Raw genomic sequence first — 25,170 nt, forward strand, 5'->3', positions numbered from 1 at the left:
GTTCTGGGTTTCAAATGATACCTGTCACCCCGCTGCCTCCCATTGCGCTATCTGGAGAATCCAGGGGCTTGCACATGGGGCTTGCGGCTTCATTTCTTGACTCCCTGGGATGAAGTGGTAAAAATATTGAACAAACAGAGCCACCGCTCTGCAGAGTTTCTGGACTGAGGGGCTTGGGTAAAGCCCATCGGGTGGCTATTTATTGGCTGTATTGGGCTTTGGGCCTGGCTGCAAATATTGAAGTCAGTACAATACTCTGTACTGGTACATATGTTTTTCAACCTTTTGCAGCTGATGTTGAATGGGGAGGGGGGTCTTCAGAAGGTTCATTGTGAAGGAGAGCGTGAACATGTTGTGGGGTGGGGAGAGAAACCCCCACAGGCTATTGAAGTTGGAAAGCCTGGTATTTTCCAAGGCAACATCTTTTGAATTATGGATCTACCCTTGGACAATTGGATTTCCCTGACTGCCTGCTGCTGCACGGAGTCTCTAGTGAGTATGGATCTGCCATTTGATTTTCATCAGTCTCTGGACTCCAGCTCTTTGTATTAAGTCCCATGTTCGTGACTGTCAGACACTGCTAGTCAAGGAGCGAGGCAGCTTCCTACCTTTGTCACAAATATGGGTTTAATGCCAGAAAATGAGAATTCTTGTGCTCCTCTAGGAACAGCTGTTAGCACCCACTCTGTGTGTGTGTGTGTGTGAGTGTGTGTGTGTGTGCGCGTGTGCACGTGCGCGCGCGCGGGGGGAGGTAACTGTCTGGCCAGGCAACAGGGAATTAGGCCCCATGTGAGCTGCATATATGAACAGAGGAGTCACATTGAGGATTGAGTCCTAAACCTGACTTCTCTCCATCTCTGATTTGGGTTTAGGAACGTGGTTTAGGCAAAGAGTTTTACGCTGTTTAGGAAATCTGGGCCACTGATAAATGTGAAAAAACAAAGCAAATCAGGGCTTTATTGGAAGAGGCAGAGCATTAGTTTGACCCAGCTCCCCAGCACCTATAGATTGGGTGCTTCAGCGGGGCTTTTAGGTGCTTGCCCAGAAGAGGCATCACAATAGTTTGACCCAGCTCATCCACCGTCTGTATAGATTGGATCATTCAGCGGGGCTTTTTGGCTCTTCTATCTAATAGCTCATTGAATCAAACTAACACAGTGCCTCTTTGGGGCATGCGTTGCACTCTGTGCAGGGGCCTGCCAAGCTGAAAGTAAAGAGTTGTTTGGTTTTTTCCCCCACATCTGTAGCCAGCCCAGTAGCTAGAAATGGCCAGAAATTTAACCATGGAAACCCCTCTTCTCCCCTCTCCTTGTTTTGGAAAATGCTGATTTGTCAAAATAAATTGTTACCTGGAAATATGTCCAGTTTCTTCTGTTATTTTGAAGACAATGGAAGGGAGTGTTCTGATGATGTGTTTCGACTTTATTTCAATCTTTGGAACAAGATGTTTTGATCTCTCCTCCCCTCCCATTTTGAAAGTGTTTCCATTTTTTAAATTTCTATTTAACTCGCATGAAAACGACAATAGACTTCCTGTTTTTATCACGCCAAAGCATTTCCAGCTAAATGTTGTTGTTGTTTTAGATTGTGTTTCATTGGACATTTTGGAAGTTTTGTTCTGTTTTGGAATACAGAAACAGAAAACATTTTGTTTTGCAAATTTTGAAACTCTGGAACGTCCTACAAAATTTTTAAAAAATCCAGGTCCCCTGGACACTTGTTAATTCCTAGTGGAGATTGTTACCAAATCCCGCAGGCGGCTTTGGAAATCTCAGAATCTTTCAAGGATTTGTTTAGTTTTCCTAGTTGCAAGTTAGGGTTGGATTGAATGCACTTCTGTTTATGAACTATTTTGTGAAGCAAGACAACAAGCCTGCAAGCTTTTTGGCGACCTGCAGGATAACTTGATTTGGCCTCTGCTTCCTGTAGAGAAGTCTCTGACCTAAATGCTTTATTGCATTTAAAGAGAATGGAGAGGAGACAGGCTCAAAGGGACAATTTAGAAAGCTGGAGAGACTAAATAAGTTTAAATGGGGTGCAGGGGTGGGGTGCAGGGCCAGATTGGGCCCACAGGCTGACCCCGTGTGCCAGATCCAGCCTGCAGAAAGTTTTCAGCATGTGCTCTGGCTCCAGCCCTGTGTGCTGTTTGCTGCACACACTGGCCTCTGACAAGCACATAGCACCAGTCCAGGGCACGTGCTACACACAGTGCGTGGGGCCAGTCTGGGGCATGCTCTACATGTGGCAGCTGCAGCAGGCCATGAGCCTGCACACTGAATTAGTCACATGGGGCCAGTCCATGGGCTCGGTTGTGGATGCCACATGCAGTGGGTGGCTGAGCCCAGCCTTGCACGCTGCATGAAGCATGTGCCAGCTCCAGCTCAGCGTGGCATGTGGTGCCTGCACCAAACTGGCCCTGCATACAGTACTAGATCCGATCCAGCACAGTCTGTGGGCCTGATCCAGACTGGCCCCAGATTTAGTGTGCAGCGCCAGTCCGCCATGGGTACTATGTGCAGCGTACAGCCCAGACTGTCCCGCCAGATGAGCTCTGCACACCACATGCAGCACACGGGGCCTCGGCCAGCACGTGGTAGGCAGCGCTGCGGGCAGGATGCGGCCCACGGGCCATACCTTTGACAGCCATTAATTAGCTATTCTTCTGCTCTTTGCCTTTGAATCCGAGACCCTTCAAAGGGTGCTGTGCCGCATCTGGTTACACCCACCACGCGACTGAGCCTGTTGGCACCCCCTGCCACGACGGTCCCTGGCTTTTCAGTGATTGAAGCCACTGGCCCTTGCGCAGCACTGCCCTCGGACGCTGCTTCTCGCCCCTCGCTGGAGGTGGAGCCTGGGGCACTTCCTGGCAGGTGAGTAGGTGTGTAACCCGGCAGGGTTTTCTCCTGCGTGGGGCAATGCAAGCAGCAAACCCTTCCTCTCGTTGCTTGTGGCTGCTCCTGGGGCGGGGCGGGGCGGGGCGGGCTGTCCTCTCGTGCGGCGTTGGCACGACCTCTCCCCTGCCCGGAGCCCCCGCGGCAGCTGCGGCCCGGCGGAGGGTGCGCGGGTCCCGGCTGCAGCAGCCGCGCCCGCCCCTGGCTCCGCCCCGCCGGGCAGGGCGGGGCTGGGCTGCGGGGGGGGCTGCCCCGCGCTAACCGTCGGGCGGGAGCGCACGGACACGCTGGAGTTCCCCCCCCACACACACACACTTGGCCCAGGACAGATGGAGGGACACAGCTGAGCATCCCCTCCTCCATCCCAGCCCAGGCAGGGTGCTCCCCAGGGGTGGGTGCAGGAGGGCACGGCCGAATCCCAGCCCCGAGCTCCAGTGGCTGGCACGAGGGCACGGCGCCCTCCGCGCCCTGTGCCGCGAGCATGAGGAAGGAGAACGTCCCCCCGGTGCGGAGCGGGGCGCTGAGCACAGGTAGGCCGCCTGGGCCAGGGGCTACGTGGCTCCTGGCCGTGCTTTGTGGGCGCCTCACGCGGCGTGGCCTCGGGGACCAAGGCTTTATCCGAGCGATGCCGAGGTGGCCGCGTTGGGTTGGAGCCACTGTGCTGTGGACATCTGCGGGCCTAATGAGACGCCGGCTCCACTAAGCGGGGGAGATAAGCCTCTTAGAGCAACTCAGCTGGGGCACCCAGGCTGCCGGATTCGGGGCATTAAGGGGACAAAGCTGCAGGTTTGTGCTGAGTCCAGGGAAACGGACACAAAGAGGCATTTGTGCCTGTCCCACGGCGCTGGCCAGAGGAGAGGCATGTCCTGCGGTGGCTTTCGGAGTGAGTAGTGTCCGGCACGAGAAGTGGCTTAGTACAGGAGGAGAGCGTGATTATGCTGGCCCCTGCAGCCAGGGGGGCCTGGGATATGCACAGCCAGCCTGACTTCCAGCTGCGAACGGCTTAGCCTAGCTCCTACAGGCACGGCCCTGGGGGAGAGCTCCCTCCTGGCCCCTACCAGGTACAGATCCCAGTGCTGTGCATGGGCTCCCCCAGGGCCCCAGTGCTCTTGGCAGGCTGTGTGTGCGAGCTGCACGCCTGCTGTGTGAGGGACAGGGGAGAGTGTGTGACTACTAGTATCAACAGCACAGGAAAGTGTGCATGTCTGGTGTGTGCATGTGGCCCTCTTAGGTGTGCAGAGACTACACACTGTAGCAAGTAGATGGAGCAGACAGGAAACCCCTACACCCAACCCACCTGCTGGGTGACCTGTCACTGCTTTATGCTGCAGGTTTCCTGCTTGCACAAGGTAACAATTGAACAGCTTTAACCTCTGGACGATGGGAAAATAAATTCACCTCCTGTGTACGTGATTGTGTTATCTAGCGTGGTTTTCTTTTGCTTTGTTGCTGGTTGTGACCTTGGTATTAAACCTGAATTAACTGGAAGTAATCCCCCTCCATTCATGGTTCTGTTTGTTTCCTTGGAGCCTTAGACAATGAGAATAGACTTTTTGTTTCACTTTTATTTTCCACTTATTTTCACCTTCAGGAATTTCTGCCTTAGTCCAAGGCTGTGAAATGCAGAGTGGCTGCACTGGTCCTTTAAAATAAAATTGCCTGGCTGTCACTGGTATTAGAAGAAAATATTGTGAATCCCTTTGGTCACAGAGTTAAGTCCGGTTTGACTGAGGTTGCTGATAGGCCGGGACAGGAACAATTGCAAATCTTGTATCCCTTCTTGCTATTCCAGCTTGCTCAGAAGTGTCCGAGTGAATCTACATTAAGTGCCCAGTGATGTTTCTGAAAGGGTGAATTAACGTGAGTGTAAAAGGCACTGTTTTCTCCTGGACTGGACACTTGGGCAGGAATTGGGTGAAGAGAACTGTTGAAATGAAATCCTGGCTGCGTGTGCGTGCTTGGCAGCAAGAGGTCAGTGGGATAGCCTCTGTGTGAGTGTGAGAAAACATTGGCTCCTAGATTGTCCACCCGACAAGCAGAGGGTTGACGTGAAGTTCAGGGAGCGAGGTTCAGGCCTGTTACTCCTGGCTGATACTGAAGGCTGCAAATTCTTTTGTGAAGAGCCGTCACGTTGCTCCTTGTGACTTTGCTTCATACAAGAACAGGCGCTGTGGGGAAGGCAGCGCCAATCCGGGGAGTCTGTTCACTCATTTGATGCCAGCTCCTAATTAATTGGGGGAGGTGGGGAAATTAAATCTTCCCACTGGCAATATGTCTGAGAGCATATGAAAGGTGGTAACAGCCATTCCAAGGATCATTGCAGAGCCATAAATGAGTGTCATCTGGGACTTCCATAATCAAGTCTGCTTCTCAGCTTTGATCAGATTAATGGGAGAGTTTCTATGTGAGGACCAGGGCCCATTCTCAATGAGAGAGAGACAACATGCAGAAAATTGATCTTAGGGGTGGGCAAGCTGGACCTCTTTCTCGGGAAAAGAGAATGAGATGTGTCTAGTTTGGAAGCTGAGATGCTGGAGCTAAAGCCGATTGATTTTTGCTTTTGCGGATGTCATAAAAAATGCTCTTGGTGTGAACAAGACAATCCCTATTTGTTTCACTGTCGGTGTTGGCTATTCCATTTCTGATTCACCAGGCAGGCTGAATAGGGCTTCTGTGCATGTTTTGCAACATCATATTTCAGCTCACGTTCACTGCCTTAAAAAAAAAAAAAAAAAGAAAAAAAGAAATCCAATAGTCAAACTGCTGACTTCAAGCTGTTTCTTCAATTTTCCCCTCCTTGTTTCTGATGCTTTGTCTGGCCTGCCACGTTAGCAGTCCTGTGTAGCTGTAAAGGGGCGATTTCCAATCTTAAGCAACCAGCTGTCAGAGAAATGGAAGAGCAGGGACACCAAATTCTGATAAGCATTAGGAGGGAATGGAGAGGAAAAAACATTGATAGAAGAGTGGGATTTATTGCTTACTTGCTTGCAAACACTGGGGGTATGAAATCATGAAGCTGCCTAGAGCCACGATAGGCTGTCAGGTGTGATTCAGAGCATCCATCCTGGGGTGGGATTGGGACATAGATGACCCAGAGACTGGATGGCTAATTAAAGTCCCGGGTGCTTGGTCGTTGTGCAGGATGTCCCTCCACGCATATAGACCACAGCCAGGACTAAACTGCTCTCTCAATGTGTTGCATCCTAAAACTTCTTTGCAGGGCCATAGCTTGATTGTGGGGCATGGTTACAATGCAGTTCATGTCCATCTGCGCCACAGGACTGACCTGCAGTCTGAACCCCTCAGTCACTGCTGTGTCCCCCAGCCCACTAGCCCTATTGAAATGTAGAAGAGATTTAAGCCCTGCTGACAGAGGTGAGTGAGCAGAAACACTCCAGTTCAAGCCACCCCACTCAAATTGTTTCAACTGAGTCTTGGTAGGGAGATCCCTGCTTCATGGCTGTTGAGCCTAAGCATCCTTAAAACTCAGAAAGCTCCACTGTTCACTGATGAGGACTTCTGGCTAAGGTGCCCTGAGCTGATTTTAACCAGGGCGGTGACAATGGGAGGCTGCTGGAGCATGTGAATGATGCTAGACGAGGTCCTTCTTTTCCCTGAAGCTCCTCTGGCCTGCCAGATAGGAGCATCTCCTTACCGAGAGCTTGGTCATGCCCACAATATTTCAATGCTGGGAGTCTGGCAGGCTGGAAGGAGGAGCCCACTGTAAGGAAGCCCCTGTCATATGCGAGACTTGGATATATGAGTCAAATATCTATGCTGCTTATAAGTGTCTATATTTCTATGGCTTGTCTTTCTCCAGAGCACAGAAACGTTCAAAAGAACGTGAACATCCATCTGGATCCTGGCAGTGGGCATCGAGCTGAGGTTCCCCATCACTGGGCTGATGCTGCCGTGGTCTCTGTCACGCCTGGCTGGGGAGTGGGACGTAGCAGGACGAGCCTTGTGACTGCAGCAGCTGGAAAAAGCCAAGACCTTAGGAAGCGGGATCCCGGCTTGGTGCAGACCAACCTTGTTTGCCCTCCCCAGCCTTTCTGGGATGCAACCGGGCGGCTCTCCAACTCCTGCTTCCAGCAGCAACGCAACCTCTGCTCCAGGCTGCAGCAGCGTGGCGATGAGAACTTGATCCAGGGCAATCGCCGCCTCCCTGCAGTACTATCACACCGCAGGAATGCCCAACAGAGATGTTCCCGCTTGAGTACTACTGGCCTAGAGGGGAGCTGCAGGGATGCAAGTGCCTGCCTTCCAGCCAGGAGTCTGCAGGAGAGGGTTAGCTCCTGTGAGCTGTCCTGTGGGCGCTGCACCTGCTGGAACCCCCGAGCAGGAAGGAACCAGAGCCAGGAGCAGTGGACGGAAAAGCAGCAACACAGACTTCTTATTGCTTGCAGTACAGGGCATGGAAACCCATCTGTAGCCAGTGCAGATGGCCTGTCCCCTGCTGTAGCGTCTGTAGACCCCTCTGCCAGGTCCAATCTCAGTTGCAGGCCAACGGTGTGTGCCTCTTCCCGAGGGAGCTCCAGTGCAAGTGTAGCCTCATGTTGCCCTGGGCCTGGCCTCACCTTGGAGGAACTGAATCCCCCCAGTCTGGCTGAGTCCTCTGCCCATCCTCCAGCCCTTCGGTCTCTCCTGGAGTCTTCCCAGGTCTCTGCCAGCCTGCACTGTTCAATCCAAAAGCTTAAGCAAGAGACTGCTGCAATGGGGATATTGGGCTCCCTGCCTTTGGAGTCCAGGTCTTCTCCCGTCACGTGCAGGTTCTGCTTTGCTCCTGATGTCTCTCCACCTGCCATCCAGGGTGCAGAAGAGTATCGTGCCAGAGGAAAGACGAGGGCTGCTCAGGCTAGGATGAAATGGGGCAGCCCGTTTGCTAAGGCCTGGGGTCTCGGTTCAGTGACAAGTGAGACTGAGCCGACCTCCATCTATCACAGGTACAGAACCACAGAGCTATATACCCAGAGAGCCAGCGTCTCTGAAGGAATTTGGTCAGGGCCCCTCTCCGCTGAGGCTGGCCCAGTTGGTCTGGTTGATACTGAAGCAGGCAGTCCCTACGACTGCTCTCCCTACCTTGGCTACGGATCACAGGCATGTGGCCATGCAACCACTCATTTCCCTGAGGAACCCCCATTCAGATCTCCCCCCTGCTCTGTGTCTCGGAAGAAGGACCTGCCACCCAGCCCGTACCCAGGAGGTCTGCAGGTGTCACTGGAGACACAGCGTGGCGGGGCTCAGATGAACATCGGTGTAGCCATAGATGGGACCCCGAAGGAAGTGTGTGTGAGAGTCACTTCTCCTCCTACAGAAACAGGGGCTGCTCCAGTCCAGCAGCTTTGCATTCACTCTAGCAGTGAGGGAGCCTCTGCCCCTCACTGCAAATACCACGGGGAGACGGCAGAGCTTTATGATACTGCATTGGCTGCAGGCAAGAGACCATCTGTGGTGAATAGCAGGCTGTCTGCAGCCAGGTCCAGTCTTAGCCCTCTCAGTGTAACAGTCAGACGAGGCTGTAGCGAATATTCCTGGGCTGTCCCTGACGTTGATGGTCTGGACACTGCCAGAGAGGGAGGAAGGAGAGAGCTCTCTATCATGGCTGTCTGCATGCCTCCTGCTGAGAAGAGCACTGGGGACCTGCCACCCCATGAAGTCAGCTGCCAGGTGCAGCATGTTGCACCAGCCTGGGTGAGGAGATGCTTGGCAGGCAGCCCTGCTCCCCCCACCCCATGCCCTGGAGGGGGCTGGTCCCCACTCTGCCCGCAGTGGGAGAAGGATGAATGGAGGGGCCCAGGGAAACTGGGTGTGGAAACAAGTCTCAAGTAGTTTTCTAGCTCCCAAAAGCCTGAGTTCCCAGTGTGAATGATTGCCGTACCCTCCACACCATGGTCCCCTGCTGTCCCTATCCTGTCTGAGTCCAGGAAGGCTCTGCCATTGTCCTGTCAGACCGCTCTGAGCAGTGTGTGCTCTCCTGTCACAAGGGCTAGTGCCTTCTGACTGATAGAAGCCCTAGCATAAACCTTGCCTTATGACATCCCACGTGCCCCTGATCCCTCTCTGTAATGCCCCCTTCTTCAAGAACCAGCCTGTTGCCTTTGCACTGCGTCCTCCCAGGCCTCCTCTGAGATGGAGAGCACCAAGGCAGCTCTGCTCCCTTGTCTCATGAGGATCCAGCTTTTCTATCCTTCCTCATGCTAGCCATGGGGGTACTTGCAGGGCGAGGGCTGATTGAAGGGAGGGTGCAGAATGAACCTGTTCCCAAGATGACATTGCTAGGGCACTCAGGCTTTTGACATGGAGGTGTGTGTTCCCCAGTCAGCAGGGAGATGCTAGGTGTGAGGTCAGGCTGTGAGGAGCTGTGATAGCCTCGCTGAGCACCAGTAATTTTTTGGTGATGGCTGTGTCTCCTCTCCATCTCCTCTTTGCTTGTAGATCCCAGGAAGTGACTTCTTGGCTTTGGAGATGGAGAGCAGGTAGGAGGTCTTTTGTGTGTCTGCTTATTGGGCATGTGAGGGGAGCTGTGCTGGGGAATGGCTGGCAAGGGAGTGCTTCCTTGGGGCTCACAGTTCTGGGCTGCACTCAGCAGCATACTTTTGGGTAGGGCTGGGAGAAGAGTTACCCTCATGGATGCAGCAGCCAGAAATTCTGCCTTCCCTGGCAGAGAGATAACCACTTTGGTTTAATGTCTCATCCACAAAGTGCCATCTGTAAAGCTGCAACACATCCTGGAGGCTGCTCACCAAGCTCAAGTCTTGCTGTGGAACTCAACCTCAGGCCTGTGGAATAAGAAGTGGGCGCTCCCCTGACCTCACAGTGCTTATGGCTCTGTTTGGTGGAGAGCTGTAGCTGCGTGCATAGTCTGGAAACTGTCTCAGAGAGTCCTGGGGTCCTTCAGACCCTGCAGTGATGGGGCAAGCCGAGGTGGGTCTTGTGGGATGGGACTCTGGTTTGCTGGTGGTGAGGTTCAGTTCCTCTTCCCTGCCAGTGCTCAGCTCCCAGGCAATCAGCAGCTGCTGAGCAGATGTCTCCAGGCCTGGAGTAGCCATGTCCTTGAGAAGACAACCGCCGCCAAGAAGCTGTACAAACAGCAGCTGCTCCGCAAGGGGCTGGCAGCCTTGCAGTGGGCTGTACAGCTAAGGAAGACTCAGCTGGAGACCGCCCAGCAGAGATACACCCTGTCCATGCTGGCTGGCAGTTTCCACAGGGTAAGAGTGGGTAGGGCATGGCAGAGGAGGTGCTACCTGCCACATAGGATTGCTGGGGAAGGGAGAGCAAGGGGATGGGGAGTGTTGCTCAGATGTGCCTGGACACCTGCTGGAGGGGTGGGAGGAGGTACAGGGTGTGGGTGGGCCACAGGCTCGGCTTGTCGGGGGTCTCACTGTGCTGTTCCCTTTTCAGTGGAAAAAGGCAATGGCAAAGCAGAGCAGAAGAGGAACTTCCCAGAGTGAGCTAAGCCTTCAGACCAGAGATCTGCCCGTTGGCAGTGTTGGGTGCGGCCGAAGTCCAGCTGGAACAGCCCTGACCGAATGCCAGCTGGGCACAGGGCCCTTGAGAGAGGCTGCACTGAGCAGTGGGTAAGCAGAGTTTTTTCTCATTCACGGCTCCTCATCTTGGATGATGATGCGGGGGCTAGAAGCATGGCCCAAGGGGACTCTATTACCAAGATCCTGTCTGAGGAAGGGCAAAACAGTAGGATGCGGATCCCTGGCTCCATAGTTCCGTCTCCAGGGATAAAGTTTCCTGGTTATGTTCACAGCTTCTGAACATCAAACAGCTCCTCTTCCAATGCATTTCTCTTGCTCTGAGAGCAGATTTCTGTGTTTGAGACCGGGAGGAGATGAAAACACTTTCTTTCTGGAATCCAGTTGCCAGCTCTACTTGTGAAATGAGGTCAGAGAAAGAACCTCAGGCCCTGGCAGGAAAGCAGGCCTAGTGAAAGGGTGGGTCTGTTTGCTCTGCAGATTCTGTGGCAGAAGCACTGAGTCCAGCTCCAAACAGCCTCAGGGCCTGGATTGCAACCCTGTCCCCTGCTCTGGCTCTGTGGGTGCCTGCTCTAGCAGACTTGGAGGTTAACTCAGGACTCTTTCAGGGTGGAGAGAGAGCTGTGGAAACGACTCCATCGCCGGCAGAGGGCTCATGACCTGGGGCGGAGGGCACAGGCCATCGGGGACCTGAGGCGCCTGGCTGGTAAGTGCTCACTTGCTGTGTGTGGGGTGATCAGACATGCCTGCTCCCAGCCTGGGAAGGTGGCAGCATGGCACAGCCTGGCTTGGATGTCTAGGGGGTGCTGTGCCCTTGTGGATCCTGCAGAGCATGGAGCATGGTTGAGAGGGGGCAGTTCAGTAGCTTGGTGGATCAGACACCTGTGATGCTATTGAACAACCCCTTTGGCTCATTTAATCAGCAAGTTTAGCGGGTGCTGTGGCTATGGTGCCGGCTAATTCCCAGCAGATGTTGCCAGCTGTCCCCTACCCCACTAGGGTTGGGGCTAAGTTGTTGATATCTTCAGAGCTGGCATCTCTCTTCCTTCTCTCCCCAACACTGTGTCATGCAGCAGCTTTCCAACTGTGGTGCCTGCAGAAGGAGCTGCTGGGCAGAGAGGAGGCCAGAGCAAGCCAAGCTTGTGCCCTCCTAGAGAGAAAGCGGCTCCAGAGCATCTTCCAGGCATGGCGTTCCCGGAGCCAGGAGGCAGTGCGGGTTTGGTCGCTGGTGACTCAGCTCCAAAGAAAACAGACAGCTCGGTATGCAGGAGAAGGCACAGTCTGGGGAATGGCTGGCTTAGTTTGGGGCGTGTTCTTCCAGGAAAGTCCAGACAGCAGCCCAACAAGGACAGGGCCAGCCTGGCTGGAGACTCTGGGTTCAGTTCTGGGCAAAGCCATCCCCCTTTACACCCATATTTATTCAGAGCAGTGAATCTGGTGTGCATGGGGAGAGCCTAGGGCTCCGACCTGAGGCAGATCTGTCATGGGCAGGCAGGAGGTCACCACCCATGTGTAACTCGGCTGCGGTGCATCCTCCCACAGCTCTGATGCCACGGTCCAGACACCGCAGCAGAGGTTGCCAGGCACGCAGGATTCTTCCTGGGGCTCCAAGGTCTTGTGATATCATCAGTGGAGACGAGGAGAGGGGGAGCCCAACTCCTGTCTTCTCTGGCTTCATCTGGAGTTTGGCCCCATATCTCCAGGTGTAAAGGAGGCTAATTCACTCCTAGCTCCACTTTTTCCCTCCATCCGAGTCCTTCCCTGTAGCCCCCATGTTAAAGACTAAGAACATTCAGGGGTGTGAATTCAATGCCTTTGACTTAGTTCCTCTCCTTAGCCAGAGTGGGGTAGCACATATGGCTTTGTGCAGGCCTGCCCTTCACATTCCCACCAGGGGGTTCACCTTTGTCCTGGGCAGGGCACGTGTAGGGTTGAGAGGTTAGTTTGGTTTCTGTGGCTCCTTCAGTGGTTGGCTTTTCTGATGGTTGGCAGTTGCTGGCTGTGGATTTGGTGTTGTAGATGCACACCCTTGCGTGGGACAGGCTGGAAATTCCCCAATTCATAGAATCATAGCAAATTAGGATTAGAAGGGACCTCAGGAGGTCATCTAGTCCAACCCCCTGCTCAAAGCCGGACCATCCACAACTAAATTGTCCCAGCCAAGGCATTGTCAAGCCAGGCCTTAAAAATCTCCAAGGATGTAGATCCCACCAACTTTCTAAGTAACCCATTCCAGTGCTTCACCACTGTCCTCGTAACAGAATTTTTCCAAATATTCAACCTAAACTTCCTTGCTGAAACTTGAGCCCATTGCTCCTTGTTCTGTCATCTGCCACCACTGAGAACAATCCAGCTCCATCTTCTTTGGACCCCCTTCAGGTAGTTAAAAGCTGCTATTAAATCCTCCCCTCAGTCTTCTCTTCTGCATACTACATAAGCCCAGTTCCCTCAGTCATGTGCTCCAGACCCCTCAACATTTTCATTGCCCTCTGCTGCGCTCTCTCCAACTTTTCCACATCCTTTCTATAGCGGGGGGCCCAAAACTGGACATAGTACTCCAGATGTGCCCTCACCAGTGCCAAATAGAGGGAATACACACTTCCCTTGATCTACTAGCAATGCTTCTACCAGTGCAGCCCAGTATGCTGTTATCCTTCTTGGCAACAAGTGCATACCCTTGACTCATACTCATATCCAACTTATTGTCTACTATAACCCCCGGGTCCTTTCCTGCAGAGCTGCTGCTTAACCAGTTGGTCCCAAACCTGTAGCAGTGCGTGGGATTGTTTTGTCCTAAGTGCAGGACTTTGCACTTGTCTTTGTTGAACCTCATGAGATTTCTTTTGGCCCAATCCTCCAATTTGTCTAGGTCACTCTGAATCCTAGCCCTACCCTCCAGCATATCTACTACTCCCCCCCCAGCGTGTTGTCATCTGCAAACCTGCTGAGGGTGGGCTCCATCCCATCTTCCAGATTATTAATGAAGATATTGAACAAAACCATCCCCAGGACTGATCCCTGGGGCACTCCACTTGGTGCTGGCTGCCAGCTAGACAGGGAGCCATTGATCACTACCCATTGAGCCTGACGATCCAGCCAGCATTCTACCCACCTTACAGTCCATCCATCCAACCTGTACTTCCTCAGCTTGCTTGCAAGAATGCTGTGGGAGACTATATCAAAAGCCTTACTAAAGTCAAGGTATATTATGTCCACTGCTCTTCCCACATCCACAGAGCCAGTTATTTCATCATAGAAGGCAGTTGGGTTGGTCAGGCATGACGTGCCCTTGGTGAATCCATGCTGACGGCTCCTGATCACTTTCTTCTCCTCCAAGTGCTTAAAAATGGATTCCTTGAGGACGTACTCCATGATTTTGGGGGGGACTAAGGTGAGACTGACTGGTCTGTAGTTCCCTAAATCCTCCTTCTCTTTCTTAAAGATGGGCACCATATTTGACCTTCTCCAATTATATGGGACCTGCCTCAATTGCCATGAGTTTTCCAAGATAATGGCCAGCGGCTCTGCAGTCATGTCAGCCAACTCCCTCAGCACCCTCGGATGCATTGCATCCAGCCCCATGGACTTGTACGCATCTGGCTTTTCTAAATAGTCCCTAACTTGTTCTTTCACCCCTGAGGGCTCCTCACCTTCTCCCCAGACTGCTGCCTGGTGCAGGAGCTGACGTTGCCTGTGAAGACCAAGGTAAAAAAGACATTGAGTACTTCAGACTTTTCCTCCTCATCTGTCACTACGTTGCCTCCCCCATTCAATAAGGGACTCACACTTTCCCTGACCTTCCTCTTGTTGCTAACACACTTGTAGAAACTCTTCTCATTACTCTTCACATCCCTTGCTGTCTGCAACTCTAGTTGTAGTCCAGTTCATTTTCTTGGTCAATAGACAGCCACAAGTTAGGAAGATCTCTTGGTCTGGAGTCAGCCCCTCAACCCAGAGGTGGAAGGAGGTTGCCTCAAGGGCCCATGACAATACTCCTACAGTCCCCAGAATGCCCAAGCACTCTGAACAAGGATGGCCCATTCTCAAGGAAGTCAGCCAGGGAGGCTTGATTTATTTTTGCCTTTGGTCTTCTCAGGTGTTTCCGTGCATGGAAGCAACTTGTTGAGCAGAAGACACTTTGCAAACGCAGTCTGGAACGGCACAGGACAGCATCATTGAGGAAATCCTTCCAGCAGTGGGTTCTTATACTGCAGCTCAGGGAGGCACACAAGCTGACAACCATGGACCTGTTTCTCCTGAGACAGAGGCGATACTACGGTGAGGGCCCAGCTAGACCTGGGAGGAATGGGTGGTACTGATGGGTTACGCTTTGTTTGCCCCTGTCTTGGTGCCATGGTGACAGTTCAGCTGCTTAATTCAGGGCAGCCTGATCTGAGCCTGCTAGGCTTCATATAAAACATATCATCATGAAGGCTGGCCTTGGGAAGAGAGTGATCCAGGCTGGGCATGCTACAAGCCACTCTATGGCCCTGCCTGATATGCCTAGAAGAAGGCTGGGGAGGTCTTGTAAGAGAGCTGTCCCCTAAGTAGGCTGGGGTGGGAAAGCTTTTGCCTGTTGCCCATCTCAGGCTGAGTTTCTAGCTCCTGACAAACTTTTGCTGTCTGTGATCTGCAAAGGTCAAGGACCCAGCTCAGCTGCCAGAGGGCCTGCAGTGGAGGATGACCACCCTCTGCCAAGCCTGACCGTCCTGAGATGGTCCCTTAGGGTAGGAGGTGGCTCTCTGGATGACCATTGCCAGAGAGTGAAGCTTCAGAGGATATTCCTGAGATGGAGAACAAGGCTCCATGAGCAACAGCAAGCCAAGTATGTGCTAGAATACTCAATGCTGAACACATCCACTGGGGGTCTAGTGGTCAGGTGGCTTTTGGAGCCCTGAGATGAGAAACCACTTTGCCCTTCAGCTCAGGTCTGCCTCTGGGTAGGTTGCTTTGGTGTTCCTCTTGTCAGCACAGATGAAAAGATATCCAGTGAGCAGTTCTGTCCAACTAGTTGCAAGCCCTAGGAAGCTCCTGGTGACCACAGTGCAACCTGTTCCAGAGAATGCCCAAGTTCATGCATTATCAGAGCAAGCAAAGATGGTGCTAAGAAGGGCCTAATGGTCTAGAAGGCCAGAGACTGGGTTTTCTTCTCTGAATGGCAGGTCTCATTGATCACTCACTGTCATGTGCCTGGAGCCTTAGAGGGGGTAGGGCTGCATCCCCTTTGCTGCCCTGGTGCAAGTGTAGCCCTGTGGAAAGACCAGGGCTTCCATGGAAAGCTCTAGGGACCTCCCAGGAGCTGAGGTGACTACCATGAGTCTGGAGCAGAGTTGTGGGCTGCACGTGTGGCACAAAAAGCATCATGCAGGCATGCTGAATCAGCACAGTCAGGGAGGGAGGCCTGCCTGCTCTACCCTGCCTCCACCCCTCATGATCCAGCCTCTAGCTCCTGCTGGGTCCTTGGCCCCTCTTCTGAAGCTGCCAGCGTGGGGCCTGGAGGTGCCAGTGCCTCCACTGAGGCAGACCTGGCACAGTTCACATCCACCCCAGAACTGGCCTGGCCTGGCCTCAAACCATGCTCATCAACCTCACCTTCCTCTCACAGAGCCTTCTCCCGGGCATCAGAGCAGCGCCGGCTGCGGGAGGCCTTGAGGCACTGGCACCACAGGGCTCTGCAGCTGGATCCACTGAGCCACCAGCCCAGGGGCCCTCCTGCCTGGCTGGATTCAGAGGAGTCCTCGGCATCATCCGGCTTCCACAGCAGCACGCCAGCCCCTCCTGTCTTCTGGAGCTCCCTGGATAGGGTGAGGGACTGCTGGGGGTTCAGATCCAGGAGGGCCTCCAAGGGATCTGTATCTGGAGTGCGTGGAGAGGCAGCATGACAGAGTGGTTATAGTAGAGCAGAAGGCATGAGGGGACCTCACATGATTGCTCTGCACTTGCTTGGGCAGGAGGTTCTCCTGCATCCTCACTGCATGCCAGCCAGCGGGAGGTGCTGGGAGCCCTGGACAGGGCCCTAGCAGCGGGAGGGGCTGGGCTGCAGTGCCTCTGTAGGATGCAGTTCTTTGGTGCACAGCTGATGACTGCTGCACTTGCTCTCTTCCCGCCAGCAGCCCCTCGTGGGGCTAGCACAGTGGTGGACTTGGCTCCCTTCCCCACTGACTGCAGTGCCATGGGGCAAGCTGCTGTTAGGGCAGCCTTTGCATAGCCCTTGGGCTGCCGAAGTCCCTCTGGGGGGCTGCGTTGGTGCCTAGGTAGGGCCTTTCATGGCACAGTCTTGCTGGGGGCATGGGCCTCACAACCATGTTCTTCCCTTGTATGTGATCAGGACAGCCGCCAAAACAGCAGCTGTTCCATGCTGGCCATTGAAGATGGCCCCTGCCTGCTCCAGCACAGCTCGACTCTGCAGCAGCCCCTCTGTACACCGGGGCCAGGCGAGCTGTGTGGAGAGCTCTACTTCCAGGCATCCTTTCTCCCCCAGATCCCCTCAGGCAGGTAAGCTGGCTTCTGTCTCTGTGAGGCCCAGGAGGAGGCTGCTCTTGGCTCCTTGCTCCCCTGTCTTCCCCTGCCCTGTCAGGTGGGAGTGACCTAGTGTCCATGCCTTGCAGGGGCAGCTGGTTCATTGGAAGTCACCTCCAATCTTTGGGGCAGTGCAGCCCAGACAGCGAGGGCCAGTCGCTCTGCAGCTCCTCGGCGTGGGAGGAAACGGGGCTGCAGACCAATGCATGGCAGGTAATGACTGAAGTGCCCCCACATGGCTCATGTCCACAGGCCTCACCTGTCTGTGCTCCATCAGGCAAAGGTGTGGGCAGGGAAGGAGTTTGCTTCTCCTCCAGCTGTGAGCCCTAGTGCCAGCTGAGCAAGGCAGTTTTGCCTTGGACTCCCAGCACTAGGCCTTGCTGGCTACATGTAGCAATAAGTGCAGGTGCCTCTGGTATCACCATCTGAGGGGCCCGGGACATCTGAGCCAGGTTGGGGACCCCTAACAGCCCCTTGTATTCCAGGCATACAGCTCTGCAGAGGAGCTGGACCGTCTCGGCATCTCCTTTGGGCACCACATGGCACGGCGGCTCCTGCAGCAATGCTTTTCAGCCTGGGCAGCCCAGACAAAGAGGCTCCTTGAGATGCAACAACACCATCAGCACAGCCAGCTGGCCCGGTGAGGCCCACCTTGAACCCATTTATCCTTAGAGCCCTCCTGAGGGCTGCTGCCCCCATTTCATAGATGGGACCTGCCCGGGGTCACAGAGGCAAGCTGCAGTAAGGGGGAATCAAACTTGGGCCTTCCTGGACCTTCTTGTCTAGTAAGAGGCAGTGCAGTGTAGGGGCTACACCCAGATCAGGCTCCCCAGGTCCTGTTCCTGGATCTGCCACTGACTTGTTTTGTGACCTTGAGTAAGTCTCTTGCCCTCCAGTCCTTGGTCTATCTTTCTAATGGACTGGAGGGTGGAATATGAGGTGTTTGTGCTAGTGCAACACCCAGGAGCCTGACCAGGAGGGGCTATAGATGTGCAAGTTGCATGGTGCAGATGCCATCAGGGGTGAGTCCTTTTCCCTGTGAAGGGATTCCTGAGCCCCAGTTCTCTGACATAATTCCTGCCATCAGCCAAATCCCTCACTTCTGCCTGAAGCCCATGGACCCTGGGAAGCCATGTGAACTTCTCCCCAGCCCCTCATGTGTCCTGTATCCTCCCCACCACAGAGTATTCCTCGGCTGGCACATATGGGTTGTGGAAGATAAGAGGCGGAAAGACGCGGCGTCCCGACAGTACCGTCTGCATCGCTATCAGACTGCCCTCACCCTGTGGAAGCAGAGGCTGAGCCAGAGGGTGGAGGCGGACAGAAGATACATACGCCAGCTTCACCAAAAGGCCACGGATGCCCTGCGGCACTGGCACAAGTGTTGGCAGAGTGAGTTATGCCAAGCCTGGCTGTTCTGGTGGTTCATTGAGGGGTTGGGAGAAGAGGGGCACTGGGTTCCTGGTGCTGGCATTAGAGGTCAGTATGGGGTCTCTCAGGCTCTTCCCATTCAGCCTGCTGTGCTGTAGTGGAGGGTCTAATGTGGGTGGGCATCACTGCCCTTTGGCTGCATGCAGTATTGGCTGATTGTGTGTCATATGCCCTGTACTGCTTATAGCTCGTGGGGATTTTCTAGCTCTCTTGGTCTGGACTAGTGGAATGTGAGTTCTGAGCCCATGGACACAGCAAAGTGCTGAGTGACCCCAGAGTTGAGGGATGGCCATGGGGTCCTCAGGACCACAGGGTTGCAGCAGAATAATTAACCTGAACTTGTTATTGCCTAATGAGTTGGCAGACCTCCTTCCTCCTTCACTGGGGTTGCAATGCATGGCGCGAGGTGGGGCAAAGGCAGAGCTGGTCTGTGTGTGCTCTCATGAGCCTGTCCTGTGTCTGCTCTTCAGCTTGGTCTTTGCCTTGCCAAGCCCTGGGGACTGCTCTCACCAGGAGCCTGTTTGGTTTCAGGGCAGAGCACCCTACGGGGGCTGCAGCAGCAGTGGGCTCAGCACAGCGCCCGCGTGAGGAAGAGGATGGTCCTAGACATGTGGCGCTGCCAGGCTGGGCAGTGGAGAGATGCCGCCTCGTGCTGGTTGCAGATCCTCCTCCGCAGGTTGGTCTGCTCCTGCCACAGGGTTGTGGGCTGGGGCTCCAGCACCTACAGGGGATGGAGCCAAGGTGCTGGGTTGGGGCTGGGCAGGAGGAGGTGGTGGTCCCTTCAAGAAGCTTTGAAGCAGAGCCTTGTGCTCCCTGTGCCCTCCCTCCTTGCCGAAGGCAGGGTCTGGCTGGGCCAGGCAGATGTGAGCAGTGTCCCATCCTCTGAGACCTTGCCCTGAGCCCACTTCCTCTTCCCTCTGTCAGACGTAGCAGAGAGGAGGCTTTTCCTGCCACAGAAGGGAACATCTTGGGGTCACCCCTGGAGGGACTAGGCACTCAGAGGAACCTGGGGAAAGTGGGTTTAAACCTCCAGCCTGGCTCCCACTGTCTGCACACATCTCAGCTCTGGCAGCCTCAGCAGGTTTGGGGGGATTGCCTCTCCTTACTTCCCCTTTCCTGTCCAGGCTCGTTCCAGGAAGGCCCCTGCTTGCTGCCAGTTGGGAAAGGCAAAGACCCGTTCCCAGGCTGGGGTGGTTAGTCACTGTCCCCTGAGCAGGATGGCTCCCTTCGCCTGAAGTTCTGTAGCATCTCACCTTGACAGCACCTGCGATTTGGAGGCCAGTTGGGCTGGTTCATTTGTGTTCGTATGAACAGTCGGACCAGGTGGTCCCTGCCAGGGAAGCAGCATGGGGTTGCAGAAGAGAGACCCACACCCCAGGATACCTCAGGCTGCCCTCCCTGCCCCCCTCAGCAGAGGATGGGTTAACACAGAGATAAAGCACTTTCTCCATCCCAGTGCCCTGTGCAAGGGGTTCAATACTGACAACCCCCCTGGGGCCATGTAAAGCCACCAGTATTGAAGCAGGACAATGAGGAGTTCTGCCTATCACCTGCTGGGCCCATACAGCCTCCAGTTTCCACTTTGCTTCTGCCAAACAGCTTTGGCATTGCAGAATGATGCTAAGCACCCAGGTAACAACGTGGAGCTGCAGGATTTACCATTACAAATACTCTTGGCCTCTCCTGGGCAGAAGATACATGGAACTTGATGCCTGTGGTAATCATGGCTTGTAAGCAACCCTCGCCATCGTGGTTCAGGCTGTGGGTGACCCGCCCAGGGACTGCCTATGAGACGGCCGCACCCCAGGTTGCCCTCCCCCACAGCATGGTATTAACCTCTCCACGCGCCTGCCTTTGGGGGAGTGCTGTCTGGTTCCCCCACTTGTGGGGGCACGGAGTTGTGCCCGCTTGGAAAGGGGAGCTTTCCACACCAGGACAGCCCTCTATAGCTCTGCTTGATCTCAAGAGAGGCCCTGTGAATCAAAGACTTATTTATACCTGGGATGATTTCCATAATAGAGACTCATGTGGAGCCCAGAACAAAGGGATAGGCCAGAATTAAAAAGCCTGGTGGCCTCCGAGCTTGCTTTAAAGGCTCTGATGTGGGTCATGTCAGCAGGAGGTAGGATGAGATTGAAAGCTCCGCAGCTGTTCTGGACTCCTGGGTGTGTGGATGCTCTTATTTTGCAATACAAGCAGCCCACACAGGAAGCTGTTGCAGGATAGGGGCCAGTTACCCCAGGTGAAGATGCCTCAGCTTCTAGGTGAACTTGGCACAACAGGAATGCAAAACAGCACCTTCCTTTTCAGGCCAGCAGCCAACATCCGACCCAGTGGTGTAGCCAGCAGAGCTGCTGTCACTTGTTGGTGTCTTACATCCCCGCTCTAGTTCCCCCTGGAAGATCCTGCCACAGAAGCACCACCATGGTGACCACGAGTTGACCTAATTGAAGACAGTCTCAGCAGAAAGGCCAAGGCGTGACTGCTGGAGAAACTGAGGCCCTTTCATTGCCCTGACCCCAGGGACACTCCTCTGCATTTGGGGGCACGCTGGTTGCACAGTGTAGCTAGGGCTTGTAGCTGTGCCTGATCTATGGGTGAAATGAGGCTGTGGTACCCAGGTGCCCACTGCCACGTACCAGATTCCCTGTGGAGGAGCCCATGTGGTGGAGAGGACTGGGGCCTGCCCCATCACCCTGGCATGGCACAGAAAGCCTCAGCCTTTGCCCTTTCTCTTCCAGGTGCCTTGTGGCTTGGTGGCAGGTCACACTGGCCAGAAGCAAGCAGCGTGAGGCGTGCTCCGAGTTTGAGGGCACCAGACAGCGGCACCTCTTAGCCCTGTGCTTTGTGCAGTGGAGGACAGAGCTCCTGAGAGCCAAGCAGGGAGAGGGGGCCTGCCCGCAGCAGAGCACGGTACCAGCAAGAGCTTTTCGGCGCTGGAGGGGGGCCACGAGGGGACGCCAAGTGCTGCACTTGGACTCCGTGGCCAGGGTGAAGCAGGTTAGAATGTGTCAGGGGGTAGGGGTGAATTGGGCAGTGGGGGAGCAGGGGGACACAGCTCTCTGTGCCGAGTGGGGGTTGCCAGGCCCCAAGGTAATACAGGGATGAAGGACCAGATGTTTTGGCCTGGAACTGTGCCTGCACTTGGCTGTTTGTCCAAGCTGTGCTCCCTCCTTTGGGCCACTGAAAAGTGGCCAGCTGTGGTATGGAGGCAGCCATGAGCTAGGGCACAGCGCCATAGTGAGGTAGAAGGAAATTTAGATGAAAGCAAAGCTAATGACATCTCAATAGAGCAGACAGAGCCTTGGTTACAGTCTCTTTATAGCCAGGCAGCTCCGAGGAGCTCACTTCATACCCAAGGTCTTCTGGAGTCTGAGCCCCGTGGCATTTGCAGCCCGGGACTTAGCCCATTACGTGGCCCCTGAAGGGCACAAACATACATGTCAGTGTGGGTCCGATACATGGGCAGAGAGCTCCCCTTCTTGCTGCTCTGCACCAGGTCCTGGAAGTTGCTCCCTCTGTTCTGGTTTCAGGCCTGCAACTACTGGACGAAAGCAGCTGTCTTGTCCCAGTGCTGCTGGCAGCGGAGCGCCCCGCTGGGTACCCGGAAGTGCCGGAAGATGCTGCTGTCTTGGTCCACGAGTAAGAATGCAAAACCCCTGTCTGGGGGCTGTGGGAGGGAGGAGCAGAGGGACAGGCCACTTTGCCCAGTGGCTTGGGCTGTCCTGTGAAGCGATGGCTGGTTTATTTGCTAGGGTACTGGCCATGGGCTGTATGCACCTGGAGCTAAGGAGAGAAGAGCCTGTGCCCTCTCTATATCCCCATAGCACCAGGCCCTGCGTAATGCTGTGTTTCCTCCTCTAGAGCAGAGACCAGGAAGGGACAGGGATCTTTCATCCACCTGCTGCTGGCTGCTCCTGAGCTCCTGCCGCCGCTGGCTGGTGATCTACAGGAACTCAAGCAGGGCAGAGAGGCTGCCTACCCACCCACTTTTGGAGAGGCCTGGTTTGGCAGACGGAGACTCCCCTCAATATGTGTGGACCCCAGAAAGCAGCTTGGAGCTCCTACCAGTTGATCGAGACAGCAGGGAACTGGGGTAAGCAAGGCTCCAGGACAGTCTGTGCCAGGATGCAGGAAGCAAGGCTCCTGAAGCAGGGCTGCCAGAGGCATCTCAGTGAATAAGATGGAGGCCTTCAGCTCCAAGCCAGACTGGGGGTGCTGGGTGGGCCAGGCGCCGGGGCAGCATCAGGCTGGCAGCAAGGGGACGAGCAGTTCTTGCCATCTGATGGAGTGCATGGAGCAAGGCAGGTGCCGCCTGTGCCTGCAGGAAGGGCAGAGATCTGGGGCATGTTGGCAGGGTGGCTTGTGTATCCAGAGAGGCCTCCAGCCTCTGGACTGGCAGGAGGGCTTGGATTACCAGCCCTAGCCTGACTGCTCCAAGCAGGATGCAGCCCCGAGTCCTCCATCAGTGGGGAGACTCTCACCTGCCTTTTCACCACGAGAGACGAGTCGTGGTTGGGGGGTTGAGGCACTGGCACCACAGGGCTCTGCAGCTGGATCCACTGAGCCACCAGCCCAGGGGCCCTCCTGCCTGGCTGGATTCAGAGGAGTCCTCGGCATCATCCGGCTTCCACAGCAGCACGCCAGCCCCTCCTGTCTCCTGGAGCTCCCTGGATAGGGTGAGGGACTGCTGGGGGTTCAGATCCAGGAGGGCCCCCAAGGGATCTATATCTGGAGTGCGTGGAGAGGCAGCATGACAGAGTGGTTATAGTAGGGCAGAAGGCATGAGGGGACCTCACATGATTGCTCTGCACTTGCTTGGGCAGGAGGTTCTCCTGCATCCTCACTGCATGCCAGCCAGCGGGAGGGGCTGGGAGCCCTGGACAGGGCCCTAGCAGCAGGAGGGAGCTGCGGACACTGGTGGTCAGGAGCACAGGCCATTCACCCGAGTGACTTCCTGCTCCTCCAGGGCCAGGTACTGGCGTCGGTGGTGCCTGGCTGTGCTGCTCCGGCGGTGCCAGAAGGACAGGCAAGCACACTGCCTGGCCAGGGCCTGGCTGCAGTGGAAGGATGTCAGCAGGGCAGCACTGCTGGGGCGATCGCTGGTGAGTAGTTATCTGGGGACTGGTGGGGAGTAGGCATGCAGCTAGCCCACATCCAGCTAGCACCCCCATGACAGGTGGGGAAGCTGGGCAGGGGACTCGCAGCAAGCCCACATCCAGGTAGCACATGACCCCTGGAGTCCTGACTTGTGTTTCCAGCTCATCTGCTTCTTGCACAGCAGCTGTTGGGACCCAACCTACAGGACATGGTGACTGGCCCATTCCTACCACTGGTCTCAGTGCCTGCAGCGCTGGCGGGGGCTGGTGCTGGCAGAGGGGGAAGGCAACGGGGCTGCCCTCTTTGCTAGCACCCAGCAGAGAGCCTCATTGAGGTTTAGCTTGGAGAATGAAAATGGGCTGGACCAAGAGGGTCTATATTGAGGTCTCAAGGAGTGGCCTGCCTTCCTGGCTGTGCCCAGGGACAGACAACCTGAGAAGGTGGGGGCCTGGTCAGAGCAGCTGGGTGCTAGGGCAGGAAGTAGGGGCAGGTGGCAGTGCTGGGCAGAGGGGGCTGTACTCGGGACTCCCTACCCACCTTCCCCCAGGCCTGGCAGCGGCTGATGGAGCAGGGCTGGAAGACATGGCGGAGACGCTACCTGCAGCACTATGTGTCCCAGCGCTTTCTGGAAGACGAAGCCCAGAGCCTGCTGTCCCGGGTAAGAGCACCCTATTGCCTCACTAAGGGGGGAGCCCAAATTCTCTGCACCGCATGTAGTTGGTGGGGCTGTAGCACCTGGAGTTGCCTCTCCCCCTCCCAATCTTAGGCCTGGTGTGCCAGGCACTGTATGGACAGTGACCCAGTCCTGCCCTCACCCCGGCCAGCCAGAGGGGCAGGTTGAAGGGGCTGAGCCAGGCCTGCGCTCTTCCAGGCCAGATGTCACCCAGGCTCTACAGCATGTCTTTGCAACAGGGTGGGAGAGGGAAGAGCAGGCAGAGGCACACAGGCCGTGCTATAAGGGAGAGTCCTAGTCCCAGCCCAAGAGCCATGTTGGCAGCTGGGCAGAAGTCTGAGGGCAGCAGCGAGTGCTGCTCAGACTATATGTCCTGCTTGGCCCAGGTCAGAGGGGTGATGCCACAGGGGGCCCCCAGCAGCCCCCTTGTGCTGCTGTGGTGGGGATGAGGGCACCCTGGTTCTGACTTCCCCTCCCTCCCCTCCAGGCCTTTGGAAGATGGCGCAAGCTGGCAGCATCCCAGTGCCAAGGCAGAGGACACCGCTGAGCTGCCAGGAGAGCTGCCTGGACTTACCTCATGTCCTGGACATGTGAGGATACAGCCAGGCACAGGGACCAAGAGGTGGTCCCTTCCATGTGCTTCCCAGGGGCACTACCTCCCAGCCTGGGTAGCCAGGTGCTGCCAGGCCCTGCAAAACCCTGCTTCCTTGCTGCCTGGCTTCAGGACTCCGTCCTTGTCTTTGCACGTAGGGCAGGGCCAAGACGTTCCAATCCAATTAAAGGGTAAACCACAGTGGGGCCTTTTCTGTGCTCTGGTGCCAGAAGCCAGCCATGTCAGGGCTGCTGGGGGTGGGAGGAATCAGGCCCTCACCCTCCACTCGTCCCTGCTTACAGATGCGAGCAGGCGCCTTCTGCTGCCATCTCCCCACCCCAGCTCCTCTAAGTGGCCCCAACCTTTATTTGTAGCCCTGCCCCTTCCCAGCCTCGCAGGCAGCCAGAGCTCCCACATGCTGCCTTCATTAAGGCATGCAGCGGGTGGGCAGCTCCCGCCCTGCAGGCTCCCTTCACCACT

At 55.3% G+C, this 25,170-nt stretch overlaps 1 protein-coding gene across 7 annotated transcripts; it reads left to right on the top strand.

Annotated features, from left to right (window-relative positions):
* Nucleotides 1–86: 86 nt before the first annotated feature.
* On the top strand, nt 87–24,891 carry C13H1orf167 (chromosome 13 C1orf167 homolog). Of its 7 annotated transcripts, XM_019494019.2 has the most exons (22): nt 3,114–3,421; nt 4,684–4,862; nt 6,712–8,582; nt 9,327–9,367; nt 9,880–10,099; nt 10,293–10,468; nt 10,984–11,081; nt 11,449–11,635; nt 14,472–14,653; nt 15,014–15,200; nt 15,981–16,179; nt 16,704–16,870; nt 16,984–17,107; nt 17,380–17,534; nt 18,078–18,286; nt 18,857–19,001; nt 21,067–21,325; nt 21,859–21,967; nt 22,190–22,421; nt 23,295–23,430; nt 23,973–24,083; nt 24,586–24,891. In XM_019494019.2, the coding sequence occupies exons 3-22, from the start codon at nt 7,605–7,607 to the stop codon at nt 24,643–24,645; spliced, it is 3,975 nt and encodes a 1,324-aa protein (XP_019349564.1). In that variant the 5' UTR covers nt 3,114–3,421; nt 4,684–4,862; nt 6,712–7,604; the 3' UTR covers nt 24,646–24,891. The 7 variants fall into 7 exon arrangements, with proteins under 7 accessions (XP_059572645.1, XP_019349563.2, XP_019349564.1 ...); XM_059716662.1 differs by lacking the exons at nt 3,114–3,421; nt 4,684–4,862 and adding an exon at nt 87–2,870; XM_019494015.2 differs by lacking the exon at nt 4,684–4,862.
* The last annotated feature ends 279 nt before the right edge of the window (nt 24,892–25,170 follow it).

This window comes from Alligator mississippiensis, chromosome 13 (assembly GCF_030867095.1).
Source record: "Alligator mississippiensis isolate rAllMis1 chromosome 13, rAllMis1, whole genome shotgun sequence".
Classification (NCBI taxonomy): domain Eukaryota; kingdom Metazoa; phylum Chordata; order Crocodylia; family Alligatoridae; genus Alligator; species Alligator mississippiensis.

Excerpts from the sequence above, each read along its gene's own strand:
- C13H1orf167 (XM_019494015.2), top strand. The coding sequence starts at position 3,373 with ATGAGGAAGGAGAACGTCCCCCCGGTGCGGAGCGGGGCGCTGAGCACA. Across the intron at positions 10,469-10,983 it reads GAGGCTGCACTGAGCAGTGG|GGTGGAGAGAGAGCTGTGGA; the intron begins GTAAGCAGAGTT and ends GGACTCTTTCAG. Across the intron at positions 23,431-23,972 it reads CACTGCTGGGGCGATCGCTG|GCCTGGCAGCGGCTGATGGA; the intron begins GTGAGTAGTTAT and ends ACCTTCCCCCAG.